The 16310-nt window shown below is 41.2% G+C and overlaps 1 protein-coding gene across 2 annotated transcripts; it reads left to right on the top strand.

Moving 5' to 3' along the window:
- The first annotated feature begins 864 nt into the window (after nt 1–864).
- LOC134083210 (retinoic acid receptor RXR-beta-A-like) lies at nt 865–12619 on the top strand. Of its 2 annotated transcripts, none has more exons than XM_062539401.1 (11): nt 865–981; nt 2445–2657; nt 2845–2998; nt 3544–3723; nt 5254–5408; nt 5676–5805; nt 6080–6212; nt 6480–6521; nt 6763–6854; nt 7119–7224; nt 9613–12619. In XM_062539401.1, exons 2-11 carry the CDS (start codon nt 2511–2513, stop codon nt 9758–9760), a joined length of 1287 nt encoding a protein of 428 aa, XP_062395385.1. In that variant the 5' UTR covers nt 865–981; nt 2445–2510; the 3' UTR covers nt 9761–12619. The 2 variants fall into 2 exon arrangements, with proteins under 2 accessions (XP_062395385.1, XP_062395386.1); XM_062539402.1 differs by lacking the exon at nt 865–981 and adding an exon at nt 995–1058.
- Nucleotides 12620–16310: the final 3691 nt, after the last annotated feature.

Below are 16310 nucleotides of genomic sequence, written 5' to 3'. Positions count from 1 at the left end.
CGGCACAGCCATGCCCCCCTGGTGGACCGTAGTAAGTAGACCATTAGCCTCATTCCACAGGACTGTAGCCTTATAGCCTAATTAATAGTTATATCAGATAATCTATGAATGCCTAGGCAATAGGCAGTATATAGAACATTGCTAGGCCTAACACCTGAAAGGTTAGGCTTCTCTCTAGAAAACTTAATGACCAAATTTAATTTACCAAAATGTAGGATAGTCTCCCTCTGTGGTAGGAAGGAAAGACACTTCTGTTTAGACATACAGGGAAAGTTAGCATACTTCTTTTTTTTTTACCCAACTTCTCTTCTGAGCATGAAATCTAAATGCGCGCTCACAATCTGAATCTGGTAGCCTAGGCCTTAATTTGTATATCTAAATGGAGCAAAGATTTGTAGTCAGTCACTAGACCAATTCAAGGGTTATTAATGATTGTTGTGTGCAATGTTCTTGCTATGACTAATATTTATACATTTTATATTAGTATTGGTATTTTGTACTATCTGTATTATTAAACATACCTTAACTTTTTTTGTTGTTCTTGTTTTGTTATTTTGATTGCTGTTACAAACTCAACTTGATAGTCAATTTATCCCTGAATAAAAAATGGTTGCGTGTCATATTCTTTCATGTAAAAAACAATCAACATTTCAGTAGGCCCTATTAGGCTATGCAGTCTATTAGGCTGCATACATTTTTATTTTGAATTATAACTTTTACTTTCCCCTAATGAATAGGCTACTTATTATAAAAAGATACCAGTGACACTGTCCAAACAGTTTTAGATTGTAAAGGCAAAAACTGCAGACAGAAGTAATAAGCAAACCAGGCAACGTTATCGTTAACATGAAACAGATAGGGTAACGTTAACGTTAACGTTAAAGACTTGTAATGATACTTCTGGTGGTAGCATGTCCCTGGTTAATTTTTTTATTCAGTCGACTTTACTTTGGAGTACAGTGTCCCAAGTGGGCTAACAAGGTAAGTCTTTAGCTAATGAATTAATTTATTTATTTTCACTCCCAAAGAGCTCTGGCCGCTAGGAGGCTAGCAACAAGGTTAGTGGTTGGATGCATAATGTTACATTTCCTTTTAACACTCCAGTTTTATAACGTTTCTTCGTATATTTTTGAACGTTTAAGTGCTAGCGTATGCGATGTAGTGCAAAGATATATGTTTGGAAAATAGCAAAACACAGATGTAATGTAAACCTTTCCTGCTAACGTCAGCTAGCTAGCGATAGCTAATGTGAACATGGTTAGCAAGCTAAACCAATGTTTGTTTTCGTTATCTTTGCTAACATTACTGTTTCGGTGACTCCAACAAAACGTCTGATGCGATTAGTCTGCACCTCATGAATGATTTGTTGTTAAATTAACACTAGTGTTATGCCCATGAGTGTACACTGAATTGACATTGAGTATTTCGTTTCAAGTTTCTTGACAATGCTAATGTTAGCTGCGAAAGTTAAGAATATTGAATTAACGTTATAGCTAGCTAGCTGTAATCAAACCAGCTATTCTAACTAGCCAGAGTTAACATACTCCCGAAATGCAATAGCTTTCCTGTACTGAGTAAATTATTACATATTTGAAACAAGCTGTAGTCACACAGCGATGTGCATGTGCTACTTGTGCGTTTGGCCTTGAATGTAGTTTGAACTGTTAGAGAAATTAGTGGCGCAACCAGCGTTTATCTGACATCTTTGATGTCTCCTAGCTAGCCAGCTAAATTTGTCTGTCTAGACCTAGCTACTGTCCCTCTTTTTTAAAAGCTAACTTAGCTAACGATAGCCCATTCGCTCTGTGTAACTATTGGCCATTTGTGTAGATATAAATGTTCTCCTGTATCCGTTTAGGGGAAAATATTGCAGCCTCGAATTAAAATTATTTTGGTCATAATCCCTCCTGCAACGATTTTAACTATCCAACCATCTATTTGAGTCTTACATAACGTTAAGTTGCCTATTGCCATTTCGTGGCAATTGGTTAACTTAAGCCGTCAAATCCTAATTTGGCAATATAGCTAACATTTTCGTTCTTTTGTTTCTTGCTTACCCTGTGTTTTATTACTTATTGTTTCACACCCTAATTCTATTGTTAACATATGCATTAATGTCTCCAAACCAACAACCGAACGACTGCACAACCACTTTCTTTCTTTCTTCCTTCCTTCCTTCCTTCTTTTCTTTTTGTATTATGGACGCAGGCAATCTATTTTCTGGAATATTAAATCACTAACGTTAGCCGATATGAGGCGGTTAGCATAGGTAGCGAGCTAACTTTTTTGACACGTAAGGCCACACTCTTTAATTAGCCTGGTCCCAAGATAGTAACGTAGTTGGCCTATATAGTGATAGCTTCAGCATTGGTTGAGAGGGTAACTTGTAGTGAAGGTCTGATTAACTAATCATCTGCTTTCTCCCTTTTTCTCTATGGCTGCAGATCTGTGAGGCCCAAATATATCCTTAATGTCCTCTCCCCCTCTCACTGGCCAGTTTGGCTGCATCTATGAGCTCCCACCCGCATACCACTGCGGCAGACAGCAGCCCTGTCAGCTCCCTGGATTCTCCCCTCTCTGTTACAAGTTCATCACTTGGCTCACCTGGTGGCCCAGCAACACCTTCAGCGAGCTGTGGACCCTTAAGTAACCCTGAGGTGGCGTCCCTCTATTCCAATTTCGATATTGATTGATTGGTGTTGTTAATGTGATGTAACAAACTTTCAAGACCTTGCATAGCTATAACAATGCTTCATCCTGTTCTTTCATATGTCATAATTATGGTTCTTTCATATGTCCTAATCACGTCTGTATGCTGCCTACCCAAACAATGTCTGTTTGCAGATAAACTCTTCAGTGTCCATCTCAGGGCTGCATGCAGTAAGCAGCTCTGATGATGTTAAGCCTCCATTTGGCCTAAAGTCTCTGTCAGCCCACAGCCCTGGGCCTATGCTATCCCAGAAACGGATGTGTAGCATCTGTGGAGACCGATCTTCAGGTTTGGCACATTTCTGCACTTTGATATATTAGATCGTTTAGAATATCTCTAGATGATGAACAAAGACGTTTGCAACAAATGTGCATTTTCAGGGTAGTTCTGCGGTAGGTCAAGTACTGTAGGTGAACAGTTGGTTTTGTCAGCATTGGTGTTGAATGATTTTAAAGTAGATGGTTTGTTGAGCCATTTTCTACTCATAAAAGGAAGATTTCTGATGTATTTTTTTTTATCATTTACAAGTGTGATACCTGATAACCATACATGGTAAAAGGATAAATGGAGGTGACATTTCGTTTGGTGTCCATCTTTTTTGTGTGAGTGTGAAGAAAGAAAGATAAAAAAATATATGTTTTTAAATAAAAGCAAGAGAGACAGTATGAAGTGCAGATAACCTCGCTCGTCATATTTTTGTATAGATTTGGTGGCATCTGTACAGTGTCATTTATGTTGTGGAAATTAGGGGAAAATGCATTATAGTGGTCAAAACAGGCTCCCTCTCTTTTATTCTCTCTCTCTCTCTCTGTCTGTCTCTGTGTCTGTAAAAGGCAAACACTATGGGGTGCACAGCTGTGAGGGATGTAAGGGCTTTTTCAAGCGCACTGTTCGAAAGGACCTGAGCTACACCTGCCGGGACAACAAGGATTGTGTGGTGGACAAGCGTCAGCGTAACCGCTGCCAGTACTGCCGCTACCAGAAGTGCCTGGCCACGGGCATGAAGAGAGAAGGTATGTTGCCCTTTGGCCATCAACATTTTTGTGATCTCTTAATTAGTATTGTTTTAATTGGAAAAAGATGAGAAGATGTTGTCTGTCTTTTGTTATTAAATATGATTTGGTCAAACTACATTGGGAAATGCATATTGCACATTAATAAACTGCTACAGAAGCACTAGTGCATGCAGGGCACTAAGGAAAGCCAAAGATTGTACGATTTGATAATCACCATCTCTGCTGGCTTTCAGCAGCATAACATGCATCCATTGTAAAGCATGTAAAAGCTATACAGGCTTATACAAGAAGCAGCATGTGGCAGTGCAAATTTACATTTGAACTTGAGATCTGGAATGTGGTCACGTCGACGTATAAAACGCATGTAATTCCACATGTAATGGGCTCAAGTATTAGAACAACACTGGCTGATATCACAATAGTTGCTTCTTGCTGAAACATTTCCTTGGCAAAGATGTTGTTGTTTCCATTGAACAAGAGGGCGTCATCTTGTCTGAAAGTGTTTCTCCCATTATGCAAAATGTGCTGTGTGTGACTTAACTTCATGGATCTCATGGTTTAGTGAAACTCAGTGACTGAAGTTCTTGTTCTTTTGTTATATAGTATCTGAACCATGGGAGTTCCCACCACATACCTGCCTCAGCAAATGGTTCTTCTCTGATGAGGGTGTGGTGGCAGGGTGCGGGCAATTAGTTTTCTATGCTGACGGCTATGCAACATGCTCTTTTGTTTCGGCAAGCATTACTTCCTAATTCTCTGCATGTTTGGCCCAAAAACCAGGCAATAACACAATAAAAATGTCTTATCCTCTCAGCGTTTCACTTTCAGCCATTAATGTAGTTTTGGACTTGGTGAAGCGTCTTGCGCAAGGACCATACCATTCAACCAAGCCATTGAAATTGCAGCAACAGACATGTGCCTGATGTTAATTCTGGAGACAATGCAGATGTGCTAAAATCACTTAAGTCTCACAACTGGCAAAGCATGCAGCTATATGTTTCCTGTGTCTGCATAACCCAATTACTTAGTCCCAGGGAGTTTGGCACTAAACAGTCCCTAACCATATCAACTATGTTGTACCATATTGTGTAACTGAAGTCTTTCTGTATTGTCTCACACTCTAAATTGTGAGCAATATTGAGGACTGTTAGCTGGATACTGTCCATACTCATGTTTATTCACCATGGCAAACGCTAGACATGAACAAAGCTAGCTATTGTGACCATGGTGAATTCATGCCTCCAGACAGATGTTAGTTGGACACAAGAGACGGCACAATCCTTCTGCTTGTCAGCCAGCCTGTTCTGCATTCTGTTCTGCTTATAAGCAATCCTCCATGATTTAATGGTTTGTCCTGCGAGTGTGAAGTTCATTGAACCACTCTAAGATTCGTCAGAATTTAATTAGGGTTCATCCAACATGTCCTCATATAGCCTGAAATCTCAGGTGACTATTAATCTTTACAGCACGGAGACATAGCCTTTATTTATTTCTCTAACACCCTCGTTGGCTGTTCTCCCACCCCAGCTGTCCAGGAGGAGAGGCAGCGCAGTAGGGAGCGGGAGGGGGAGCTAGAGTACAGCCGCGCCGTCAACGAGGAGATGCCGGTAGAACAGATTTTAGAGGCCGAGATGGCGGCCGAACGCAAGACGGTCCACACCGACGGCTCAGGTACCGGCTCGGTGGGTATGGCTTGGACCCGGCCCTCATGCATCTCTTCTGTCGTCCCTGGCAGGAGGATGCGGCCTTTTTGTGGTGACGCTCATTTTTATCTTCCTCATTTTTTTACCTTCCTCTGTTAATCACTGAACTGCTACTTTCTTTGCCACTTCGGGCCCTTGCCTTTCTTTGTCTTGTGTCTCGGTGTCTAACTCCTGTCTAAAACGTGCTGTCTTCCCATCCTGCTGTCTGTCCTTTCTGTCTCTGTCTCACTGTCCTCTTCTGTCCAGGCCAGCGATCCGGTCACCAACATCTGCCACGCTGCAGACAAGCAGCTCTATGCTCTTGTGGAGTGGGCCAAGAGGATCCCCCACTTCTCCGATCTCCCTCTGGATGACCAGGTCATCCTGCTGCGTGCAGGTGATTAGTCATGAAGGCAACCGTGCTGTTTTAGAACAATGGACTTGATTCACACAACGGAGCATGAATAGGCATTCTGCCTTTTTTACTCAAGTTTCCTTCTCGTGTCATACTACTGACATTTGAGAATGCCACTGGAACATGTTGCTTAATCGTGTCTGTCCCATTGTCTTTTGTTCGTTTTTTGTCTTTCCTCTTCTCACTCCTTTTCTCCTTTTGGCCCCGTCATCCTCCCCCCTCCTCCTCTGACTCACCCTCTCCCCACCTCCACCAGGGTGGAATGAGCTTCTGATAGCTTCCTTCTCTCATCGCTCGGTTGGGGTGAAGGATGGTATTCTCTTGGCTACTGATCTGCACGTATCCAGAGAGACTGCTCACACTGCGGGGGTGGAGACCATCTTTGACAGGTACACGTTCACACAAGCACACGCACACCTGAAGGGCCTTTGTAAATTCTTCTTGCCACACTAAAAAAAAAACGTATTCAAAAGAAAATGGAGTTAAGCCATTTTATTTTAGGACTACTATGGTGTTGTTATAATAATAAAATAGAGTTGGAGTAGAGATGTGTGTGAGTGTGTAACTATGTAATAAATGTAGGTTTTGAATAATTGAGTAATTGTTATTAAGGCATTGTACTCTGACTCATCCATGTCTTGTTTCTGTATAATCAGGGAGAGTGCCCACAATGCAGAAGTGGGAGCCATACTTGACCGGTAAAGACTGCTCTCCCTTCCATTTCTTATTAATTTGACAGCAATTTTTCATTTTGAATCCTTGCAATGTTCTTAAATGGACACTCCATTGAGTAATCCCCTCAAACAATAGCTTCTTGGTTTCAACACATTTGAAGAGTTTCTGTGTTGTTTTACCATTACGTGTCATTCATTGTTGTTTTTTTTCTGGCCATGCTGGTGGTGATGGATTGAAGTTGATTTTGTTTGTTCTGTGCTACAGTGTGCTGACAGAGTTAGTCAGTAAGATGCGAGATATGCAAATGGACAAAACTGAGCTTGGCTGTCTCCGGGCAATCGTCCTCTTTAACCCAGGTACGTAGACACACACACACACGCGCACACGCGCGCGCGCGCACACAGATGCTTGCCTGCTACAGGCACATCATGCTCTGCATGCAGGCCATGAAGTGCATGGCAAGATCAGACTCATAAATGTTAGGATTGTTTTGATTGTGTCAGAGAAGACTCATTCCTGCTCTCCAGGTGCCCGTAACATACAGCATATACAGCCTGTGCGCGCTGCTGGCTGTGTGTACTGTCAGTGAGCGAGTTGTTCCCCTCTGTGATGTTTTGCAGATGCTAAAGGCCTGACCAGCACGAGTGAGGTGGAGCTCCTCAGGGAGAGGGTGTATGCATCACTAGAGGCCTACTGCAAGCAGAAGTACCCTGAGCAACAGGGCAGGTACGCTGTAGTCTCACTGCAACACGTGACTGGTTACCTCATCCTCATCATCATGGCTGTCTTATATGAAGTTCTAGTATTATTTCTGGTTTTTGAACTGCAGTTATGTGATCTCAATTTCAAACTCAGATTAAACCTGACCATCAAGGCGTTAGAAACGTTTCTGCTATTGGACCGTGAGCTTTGCTTTTGTTACCAGCCGCATTTTTCTAAGATAATAAATATGGTATCCCATTAGTATTGCTGCGGTACTGGTCTAGTGGTTAGGAGCAGGGTTCAGGGGTTGGAAACCAAATGATTTCAATCTAGTAGAATCTACAGTATAAGAGTATTGGAACCAGGATGGATAAGATAGATCGTGGACTGGTGAATTTCTTTATTTTCAGATTTTCGAAAATGATTGAAACATTTGTATGTATTATTAAAGGGATAATCCGGAGTGAAATGCACTTTAGATCAATTTTTCGGACTATTGGGAGTACATACGTTGAGTTGACACCAGAATCATGTCATTCGGATGTATTTTGACAAAGTTCGAGCTCACCGTTTTTAGCCAAAACTCGTTAGCCTGGACGTGACGCGGGCATGTCCTTTCGCCGCTACAAAACGCTATTTTTATACCTCTTCTACTGTTCCAAACAACACTACACTTACGTGGTAGTGAGTAGAGGATCCCTAAAGCCAAACCGTACCTTTCCGGAAATGTTAATAAAGTGTTGTTAAAGCGTTGCCAGCTGCAGCAGCGACATTTCCGGAAAGGTACTGACTCGATTAAATTCATTCTGGACTCTCTATCCGACCACATAAAGACGTGGGGATACTTCGGTTTGGCTTTAGGGACCCTCTACTCACTACCACGTAAGTGTAGTGTTGTTTGGAACAGTAGAAGAGGTATAAAAATAGCGCTTTGTAGCGGCGAAAGGACATGCCCGCGTCACTTCCAGGCTAACGAGTTTTGGCTAAAAACGGTGAACTCGAACTTTGTCAAAATACATCCGAATGACATGATTTTGGTGTCAACTCAACATATGTACTCCCAATAGTCCGAAACATTTATCTAAAGTGCATTTCACTCCGGATTATCCCTTTAAGGTCTTAGTCTTTTCATACATATGCCTGTGGATCCATGCTTGTAAATGAATGATCACTTTTTGAGTATTTAGTTAGCTGCTGGAATACAGAATAACGACAAGCAGAATCAGAATCTGAATCGATACAATTTGAGCAATACCCAACCCTAGTTACCATCTATCAAGGAATCGGTTCCAGGGCCTATGACCATTGTGCTGCTGAAATAGGCATTTAAAGCAATCCGATACAGTTTTTTGCAGAGTATTTGTATTTTACATAATGATGTAAATACCACTTATGGCTTGAACTTTTCCACCTGGACACGGTACGTGTGAATTTGTTTACAAACCGGCAAAGATAATATCTGAAGAGCCATGTAGACTGACAAGGTAATATTACAAGATTTCATACAAATAGTCGGCGATTGTAGCCTGGGTTTCCCATACTGCCTTGCGCTATGATTTCTTTCACGCTGCTAAGGCAGTCTGGAAACTAACGCCCCCATGTTCGCCTGATGTTGGAGGCCAATCACAGAACAGGGGAGAAAGCAAGACCATGAAGAGCTATGCAGAGACGAATTTGATTGACATCCGTGGCGCCCAATGAACGGATCTGGGCATTTTTTCAAATACGAGAAAATTAACGTCTGGTTGCCAGACCACGTCTCATTTGAGAAGTGGGAGGCGTTAGCCAGGCTACGGCGATTGCACAATTGGCGTTAAATAATTTGTCATGTTACAGCTCAGAGGAGAGCGAAATTGCAAAGCTGGTTCTCCATAGAAGGGTAGTCTACAGCTGGGAAGGCGTGCCATTCTCTGTATTACAAATTAAGACATGTTAAGCTTCCTTAGGCTGCCTTTCACCTCCAAGTCAGTTCAAGAGAACTGCTACTCAAAAGAAGTGCAAGTTCAAAAACAATAATTGATGATGGATGAATGTTTTTTTTACCAAAACAAGGATCGAACTAAACACACCAAAGGTGCAGCTCACCCCTCCCTTCAGTATTCAGTATTAGAGTGTTTGTTTGGGGCGCTGTTAGTTTTCTAGTTTTCGGAGCCTGGGCTGCCTACAGAGACTAGGGTTTTTTTTTATAGTGTATTCACGGGATGGGCTGAAAGTGACGATGGGCTTGAAATCGCGTACGATCGCTGCCTGCGCTGGCTAATCTCACTGCCCAGTGTTCCTGTTCCAGAAATGCAGTATGGGTGTGTAGGTCAGAGGGATCTCCCAGTTGTCCCGTCACCCACCGTCAGCCTCAGATGTGTCCGTGCAGGCCAGCGCCCTCCTTGACCCTCGTCTCCTCTGGCCCCTCCCCAGGTTTGCCAAGCTGCTGCTGCGACTGCCTGCCCTGCGCTCCATTGGCCTGAAGTGTCTGGAGCACCTGTTCTTCTTTAAGCTCATCGGGGACACCCCTATTGAAACTTTCCTCATGGAGATGCTGGAGGCCCCCCATCGGCTCCCGTAAGAGGGAGGCTGGACACGCCGGGGCTGCTCCGGGCCTGGGCCGGGCCTGGACCTGTCCAAGCCTCTGGAATTCACTGTGACTATTTTCCCGGGGGAATTCATCGATTTTGTAAGACTCTTGGCTGGGGTTTGCTTCCCTCCCTCCCTCTTCTCTTTCTTTCCATCCCTTGCTCTCATTTTTTTCCTCTTCTTTTTCTTTTTCCTCCCTAAGCACACCCCAGTTCAGAGCCCCGGATCTTGATCCCAGGATGTGCTGGTGCTATAGTTTAATTGTGAGTTGTTGAGTTGAAATGCATTTTTAAGCTGGGGGAATCGAAAGGGTTCTCTCCTACCCACTAATATAAGCTCAAATTTGGGTTTACATTTTTATAGAACCATGTTGAAGATGATGATGCTTTAATCTTCTGTGAGTAAGCTCCTCTGTGTTTGGAGAGAGCAACACACACATGCATGTGTCTCAGCAGAGGCCGGTGCTCCACTCCTGTTGAGCTACACACTCACACAAACGCACACACATACACACGAACACACACACACACACACACACACACACATAATCAAAGAGCTACATGCACAGCCGCACACATGCTCATAGGAAAAGGAAATACACACACCACACACACACACCACCCCATGCCTAACTGGCCTCTTTTTGCCAATGAAACTGGGCCAACCTTTGCGCAACAAATTGAAAAATAATAATGCCTATCTAATGTCATACACGAACCACAAAGCAAAATAGTTAACCAATGTTGAAAAAATTGATCATCTGAAAGTTTTGATCGTGTGCAATTTAAATAGGAACATTTGAAAAATGTCGAGCACATGAGAGAAACCCCTAAGGGGACTTATGGTGCTGGTCCTTACTGAGCACTTGCAATGCAGACCGGGCCCGCAGTGGCCAACGGCTCTGTGTGATCTTGTGTGAGTCTGTGTCTTGCCTTTGTGTGATTTTAAAAATGAAAGAAAAAAAAAAGAGAAAAAAAGCGAACCCAGCCTAAAGGCAAGGGACAGAAATAAGGGTATCTGCAGCGGCCAAAGTGAGACGCGAGTTTTCACGTGTGGAGAGCGAAGGGCGCCTGGTGGCAGCTGGAGAGAACAGATGCGTGTGTGTAAACGCTTTGACTTAAGTGTTGCAGGTGTGATTGTACCTAACGACGCTTCAGCCTCTGCCTGCCACACAGCATTTAACCTGTTATATTTTATAATGTGCACTCTCTCGTCAGACGACATATCACCTAACGCTGTAAGATCGAAGAGAGACAATGATTCCTAAACTATAATGCACTTATACATTTTCATCAAGTGACCAAAAATGGTCAGATTTTTTTTTTTTTTTTTTTTTTGTCTTTTTTTATGTACTTTGGTGCTTTATAATAGACACTTGATGTTACATAGGCCTGCCCTGGGAAAACAAAAACGAACTAAAACTTGACTTCAAAACAACTAAGACGACACATTTTGATGAAGCTGAAGAATAGCAATATGTGTTTTTCTCTCACCATGCTCTCTCCTTTGTCTTTGTAAAAGGGCGTGCAATGTTGCATCTTTGTATGTTTGAATGGGATGTAGGCCTACTCCTGATGTGTAAAATTAACACAGGTAATTTTCTAAAAGTACTGTACAAATATTATTGTTCAGGGACAATACAAAAAAATAATGATAAAAGACGGAAAAAATATAGCCAACACAAAGAGATTAGACGACACTATTCTCAAAAACATTTCCATTTGCTTTTAGTTGGTGTAGTCATGTAAGAGAAATGAGACGTAGGCTGCCTTGCTGTGGTTCTCACCTTCAGGTGCCCTCACGTGTTGCTTCGAATTGAAAACCTGAGCGTCAGACTAGGACATTGCACATGAACGCCAGTCAGTGTTGGATAATCAGCTCGGAAGGTCAGGATTTTTTAAGGAATGCGACAAAAGTCGTGGAGTTGTGATGCACTATGACCCTGAATGATTGCTAATTGTCGAAAGTGTTGCAACAGCAGGAAAGACATCAAAAGTCCTTCTAAGAATGTCTGTCTGTAAATGTATACACAACACCAAAAAGACCACCGTGGGATTGTTATGTTATACTGACCTTTTTCCTTGCAGTAGTTTGAACTATTTCCTCTAAATGCTTTACATTCTCTCACAACAATAGATGTTACAATCTGTTACAGTACTTTTGCATCCCCCTGCAGTACTGAGAAGTACACAGCATGTGTGGGATTGCAAGGAAATGCAAAAAGTAGAGTGAGGGAACATAAAAGTATTTCAGGATGAAGAAAAAAAATCTCATGGTGGGCTTCCACGTGTACTGTAAATGTAGACCAACCTATTGTGCGTAAATCTTTACTGCCTAGAAAGCCGAAACAAATATGTAAACAATTGAGAAATAAAAAAAAGAAACAGTGGACATTCACCGTTATCATTTGTCCTCCATGTTCGACTCCTCCGTGAAACAGAGCTTAAATACAGTGCAATTACTGGGTCGACATGGAAACCACCAACTTGAACATGACTGCACGTGAGCGCATCTTTTGCTTCCCCCCCCCCTCTTGATTCCTGCCTCAGACCCACCCTTCCTCTGACTCCTCCTGTTTTGTTTTCTTCACCATGCTGGATCTTTACATCATGTTTTGAAAAAGATATTTTAGCCTGTCCTTGTGTTGGCTTCAGTTAGACTTACTCACTTTGCTGTTTGCATCCTGCTCTGTCTTTTGCTTTCAGCTCATGGGATGACGATTACAACTACATAACAATTATATTACATTGCAAATATAAGTTCATGTTTTTGGCAAACAAGTATTAAACATACCGGATTTTGTCTGAACTGGATTTTGTCTGGTCCTGTCCAATAAAACGGAACAAAAGCATTTCTTGCTTTAGGCATTCATACATTGTCACAGCATGCATCATTTGTAAAGGCAGTAACCAGTAATTCCATATTCTTTAATTACATAACATGATCATCAACTTAAACAGCTCTATTAGATTTAAGAAAGATCTTCATGTTGAAGTCCACCTGAATTTTTGGATATTATGTTTGAGTTATAGATAGATAGATACTTTATTGATGATACTTTATTATGGCTGTTATAATGGTGTAGTACAGCTCTGACAAACTCTTACAAAATATCTGAACATGGTGTGAGCAGACCTACTTATCAATTTGTCCTTTTTAAATGCAAGAAAGGTTTTCTATATGGTCAGAAACAGTTTTGTTCAGAGATCTTTCTTTGTGTTTACTTTTCTGACTTTTGGCCACAAGAGGGAAACCTTCTCAAAGGTTTAGATGTTCATATGTCTACTGATGAACCATCAAATATGTTGAAGTGTTCTCTGAATTCAAACATTCAAGGCACAAATTAATGTCATAACCTAATCAAAGTTACTCATTTGCTGCATACAGCCTGATAAATGAGAAAAAGTTGAAAGAATGCTTAACTGGGCATAGTTTTGTTTTTTTAAAGGTTGCGATGATAAATATCCCTGACTAACTGCATTTATTTGAAACAAAACAAAGTTCAGAAGTCTCTCTCATCTCTGCCATTACTTTAAGGAGGTAGCTGCCCAGAGCATGTTGATCAAATGAGGGAGGCACCATCATTATAATGCAGATACATATTCACCCCATGCTGGCTGTGTCCCAAAGCGCATTTGATACAATATTTACCAATTTGTTGTTGACGACACCATGAATAGTCCTGAATGTGGCTACCTTGTTCATTTGATCCAAGTGCTTTGGGTTGCAGGTGTAATATAAATAATAGAACAATTTTCCCTTATGGATTTTCACTATGGATGGATAATGTATGTTATGTACATGGTTTGGTATTTCACATGACTAATTGTGTGCTTTCAGGGTCACACTGTTTGGCTGACCCTGTAATGCAGCTTTTACAAACAATCAAAAAACTTGTCAGATCACAGTGGTGTCAGTTGACCAGGATTATAGAATCATCACTCATTTTCATATGCAGAAGACGGCTAGATGCATATGGCCAGAAACAGGCCCAATGGCTTTACCTTACATTTCTAACTTTTGACCACAAGAGGGAAACCTTAATGGCATAAGGGGGTTTGATCTCTGGAAGTGTTGCTGTGTCTTAAAAAAACAGCCAAACAAGTAAAAATGTTCAACGTGGCCAAAGTGAGCTGGAGTCAGAGAAGTCTAATGGAGATAATGCTAGCTTTCTGTCTTAGACCACAAACCCATAGCTTGACAAGAGTTCTTAACATCCTTGGACACTCCTATTGGAGTTAATTGGCACTGTGAACTCAGCTTTGGGTTGATACAGTTATTTAAAACTATCTAATCAACTTGTTGATTTAAGCCCAACTTCCTATTGGTTGCTGTGATGGAGTGCCGTCGTCGCTATGGTTGAGTGTGCACTGAATGCCATAGCAATGAGCCAGGCTCTTTGGCGCAGTGCTCAAGCTGGAGGCGTAGTATGCTGGAGACCTGGGTTTGAGGCTGGGTGGGGTGACTGCTCTCCCTCTTTGCTACAGTTGCCATGAGATTTATAACCTGTATACAAGTGTGTATATAGCACATGATATAGGCCTACAACATTAATTCAGTAGCACATTGCCTGCGTTACTGGTGAGTGTGCACTTTTCATCCAGTTTCATCTCACTAGTTAAAATAAAAAACAAAATGCACACAAAGTTACTGTAAGCTGTAATTTGTGGTCATAGATATAACACCACAAAAAGCAGTAACTGAAGATTATGTTGGTCAAATGTTTTAGATGTTCTGAAGTCCATAATGGTTGGCCGTAAATGTTTTCAGATATTTTCAGAACTGAAACATCTATGGCACAAATTAACGGCATACCATCATGTAACCAAAGTCATTCTTGAGAATTAGCAACATGCAATCTGTTGAAATAGACAAAGTTATAAGAATGAGAAGATAATGCAAAGAAATCTTACATATCGTAATCTATAACTGCTATGATCGAACCATTCAAACCATAACAAACGGCAGAGGTCTTTGCCATTCTCATCATTAGTAATACATTTATTAGATAAATAAATTACTGTTTATCATCACCAAAAGACCTCTGTTTTCACTCAGTAATAACAATTATCAAAACCATAACCGTTTGAATAGTGCTGTGCTGTAACAGGTGGTCTCCAGATGTACCATATGACACGAGTCATGACTTATGCTTCATAAAAGCTCTTTATTGCAAGATTTGTATGCATATTTTTTGTTGTGGGCATAGACATAGCAATAGGTTGATGAACACTTTCAAAACCCACTCGTATGGCACTTTTAGCAACAGATGAAAACTGCTGGCATGTTGAGTGGGACTGCATGAGTGCAATGAAACGGAAGGCATTGGAGCGTTATATTATATTACACAGGAGTGCAGGGGTGGCTGGACTGATTTCATCGTCCAAGCAAGTTTCAAGTTTGTGCAGAAAAAATAAAACACCACAACAAAAACACAAAAAATCCACTGAGTGTTTAAAAAAAAAAAAAAAAAAGTCAAAGAAACCTCCCTTTAACTCCAGTTAGAGTGACATGTCTGCTGCTGTTTTTTATTCACCATGCATGGCTTGTTTTCTCTTAAATTACAGAATAACACTGTGCCTCACCTATGGTACACTATACTATACAAAATACAAATTTAACAGGAACACAAAAATAAAACACTGACAAGACATTTACATAATTTTACAGTATCTTTTTTCCCCACGTTGCTTCTACATTTTATTCTGGTTTTACTTTACACATGATTTCTAGTTTTTATTTTCATAGTACAGTACTCAGAGAAACATCTGTGGAGAAAAGGCTTCAATAATAATACTCAAATGTTCCTCCAAAATCTCAAATAATAAGGTGCTGGATGCTACCACATTTCATAACCTAGGAAAAGATCAAAACCAGTCATCGTGGTAGTCATATGGTGTGGACAGTCAATTTTGAGTCTGTAACTTGCTGTTGAAGGATTGTGGTTTGAAATGAAGGTTCAAGGTACTGTTCGTGTGTGTCATTCCAAGCTTAAGTGCATGCAAACTGTGGAAATTCAGCCTTTGTGTGTGGGGGACTGGGGCTGTATACCAGAGAGAGTGGTGTAGGGACAAAAGAGACCGAACGTTTCCTGTCAGTGAGTGACAGCTTAGTGCTGAATGTCCCTGTTTGTCACTGAATAAGCAGACCATATCTTCTTGAAAGGCACTCAAATCACTTGAAACTCAGTATTCGTTGATCTTGAACTAATAATAATAAAAAATTGTTCAGCAGTGGTTTGATTTCTGCAAGGAATAGTTGGGGGCACATACAATCACAGGTTTGTCAAGAAATTGTCATGAACATTTACTGTGTCGGCTGGATATTCGACAAGACATTATGAATTGTAACACAGGGTCATAGGGACATATGTATCAGTACATCCAGCTACACATACTGTACCAAGGGGAATCACAATGTGCTGCTCAGTCAGGAGAAACACATCCTTCATTTGAACAGTGATTTTTGTGCCATGTCTGTGCATATGTCAATGCATCTCGTTTTGAAAGAATTCACACTGGATTAAGAATCAGTCCTCTCCT

Source organism: Sardina pilchardus, chromosome 6, assembly GCF_963854185.1.
Source record: "Sardina pilchardus chromosome 6, fSarPil1.1, whole genome shotgun sequence".
Taxonomy (NCBI): domain Eukaryota; kingdom Metazoa; phylum Chordata; class Actinopteri; order Clupeiformes; family Clupeidae; genus Sardina; species Sardina pilchardus.
The sequence above is the reverse complement of the archived record's forward strand: the minus strand, read 5'-3'. Positions and strand labels throughout refer to the sequence as shown.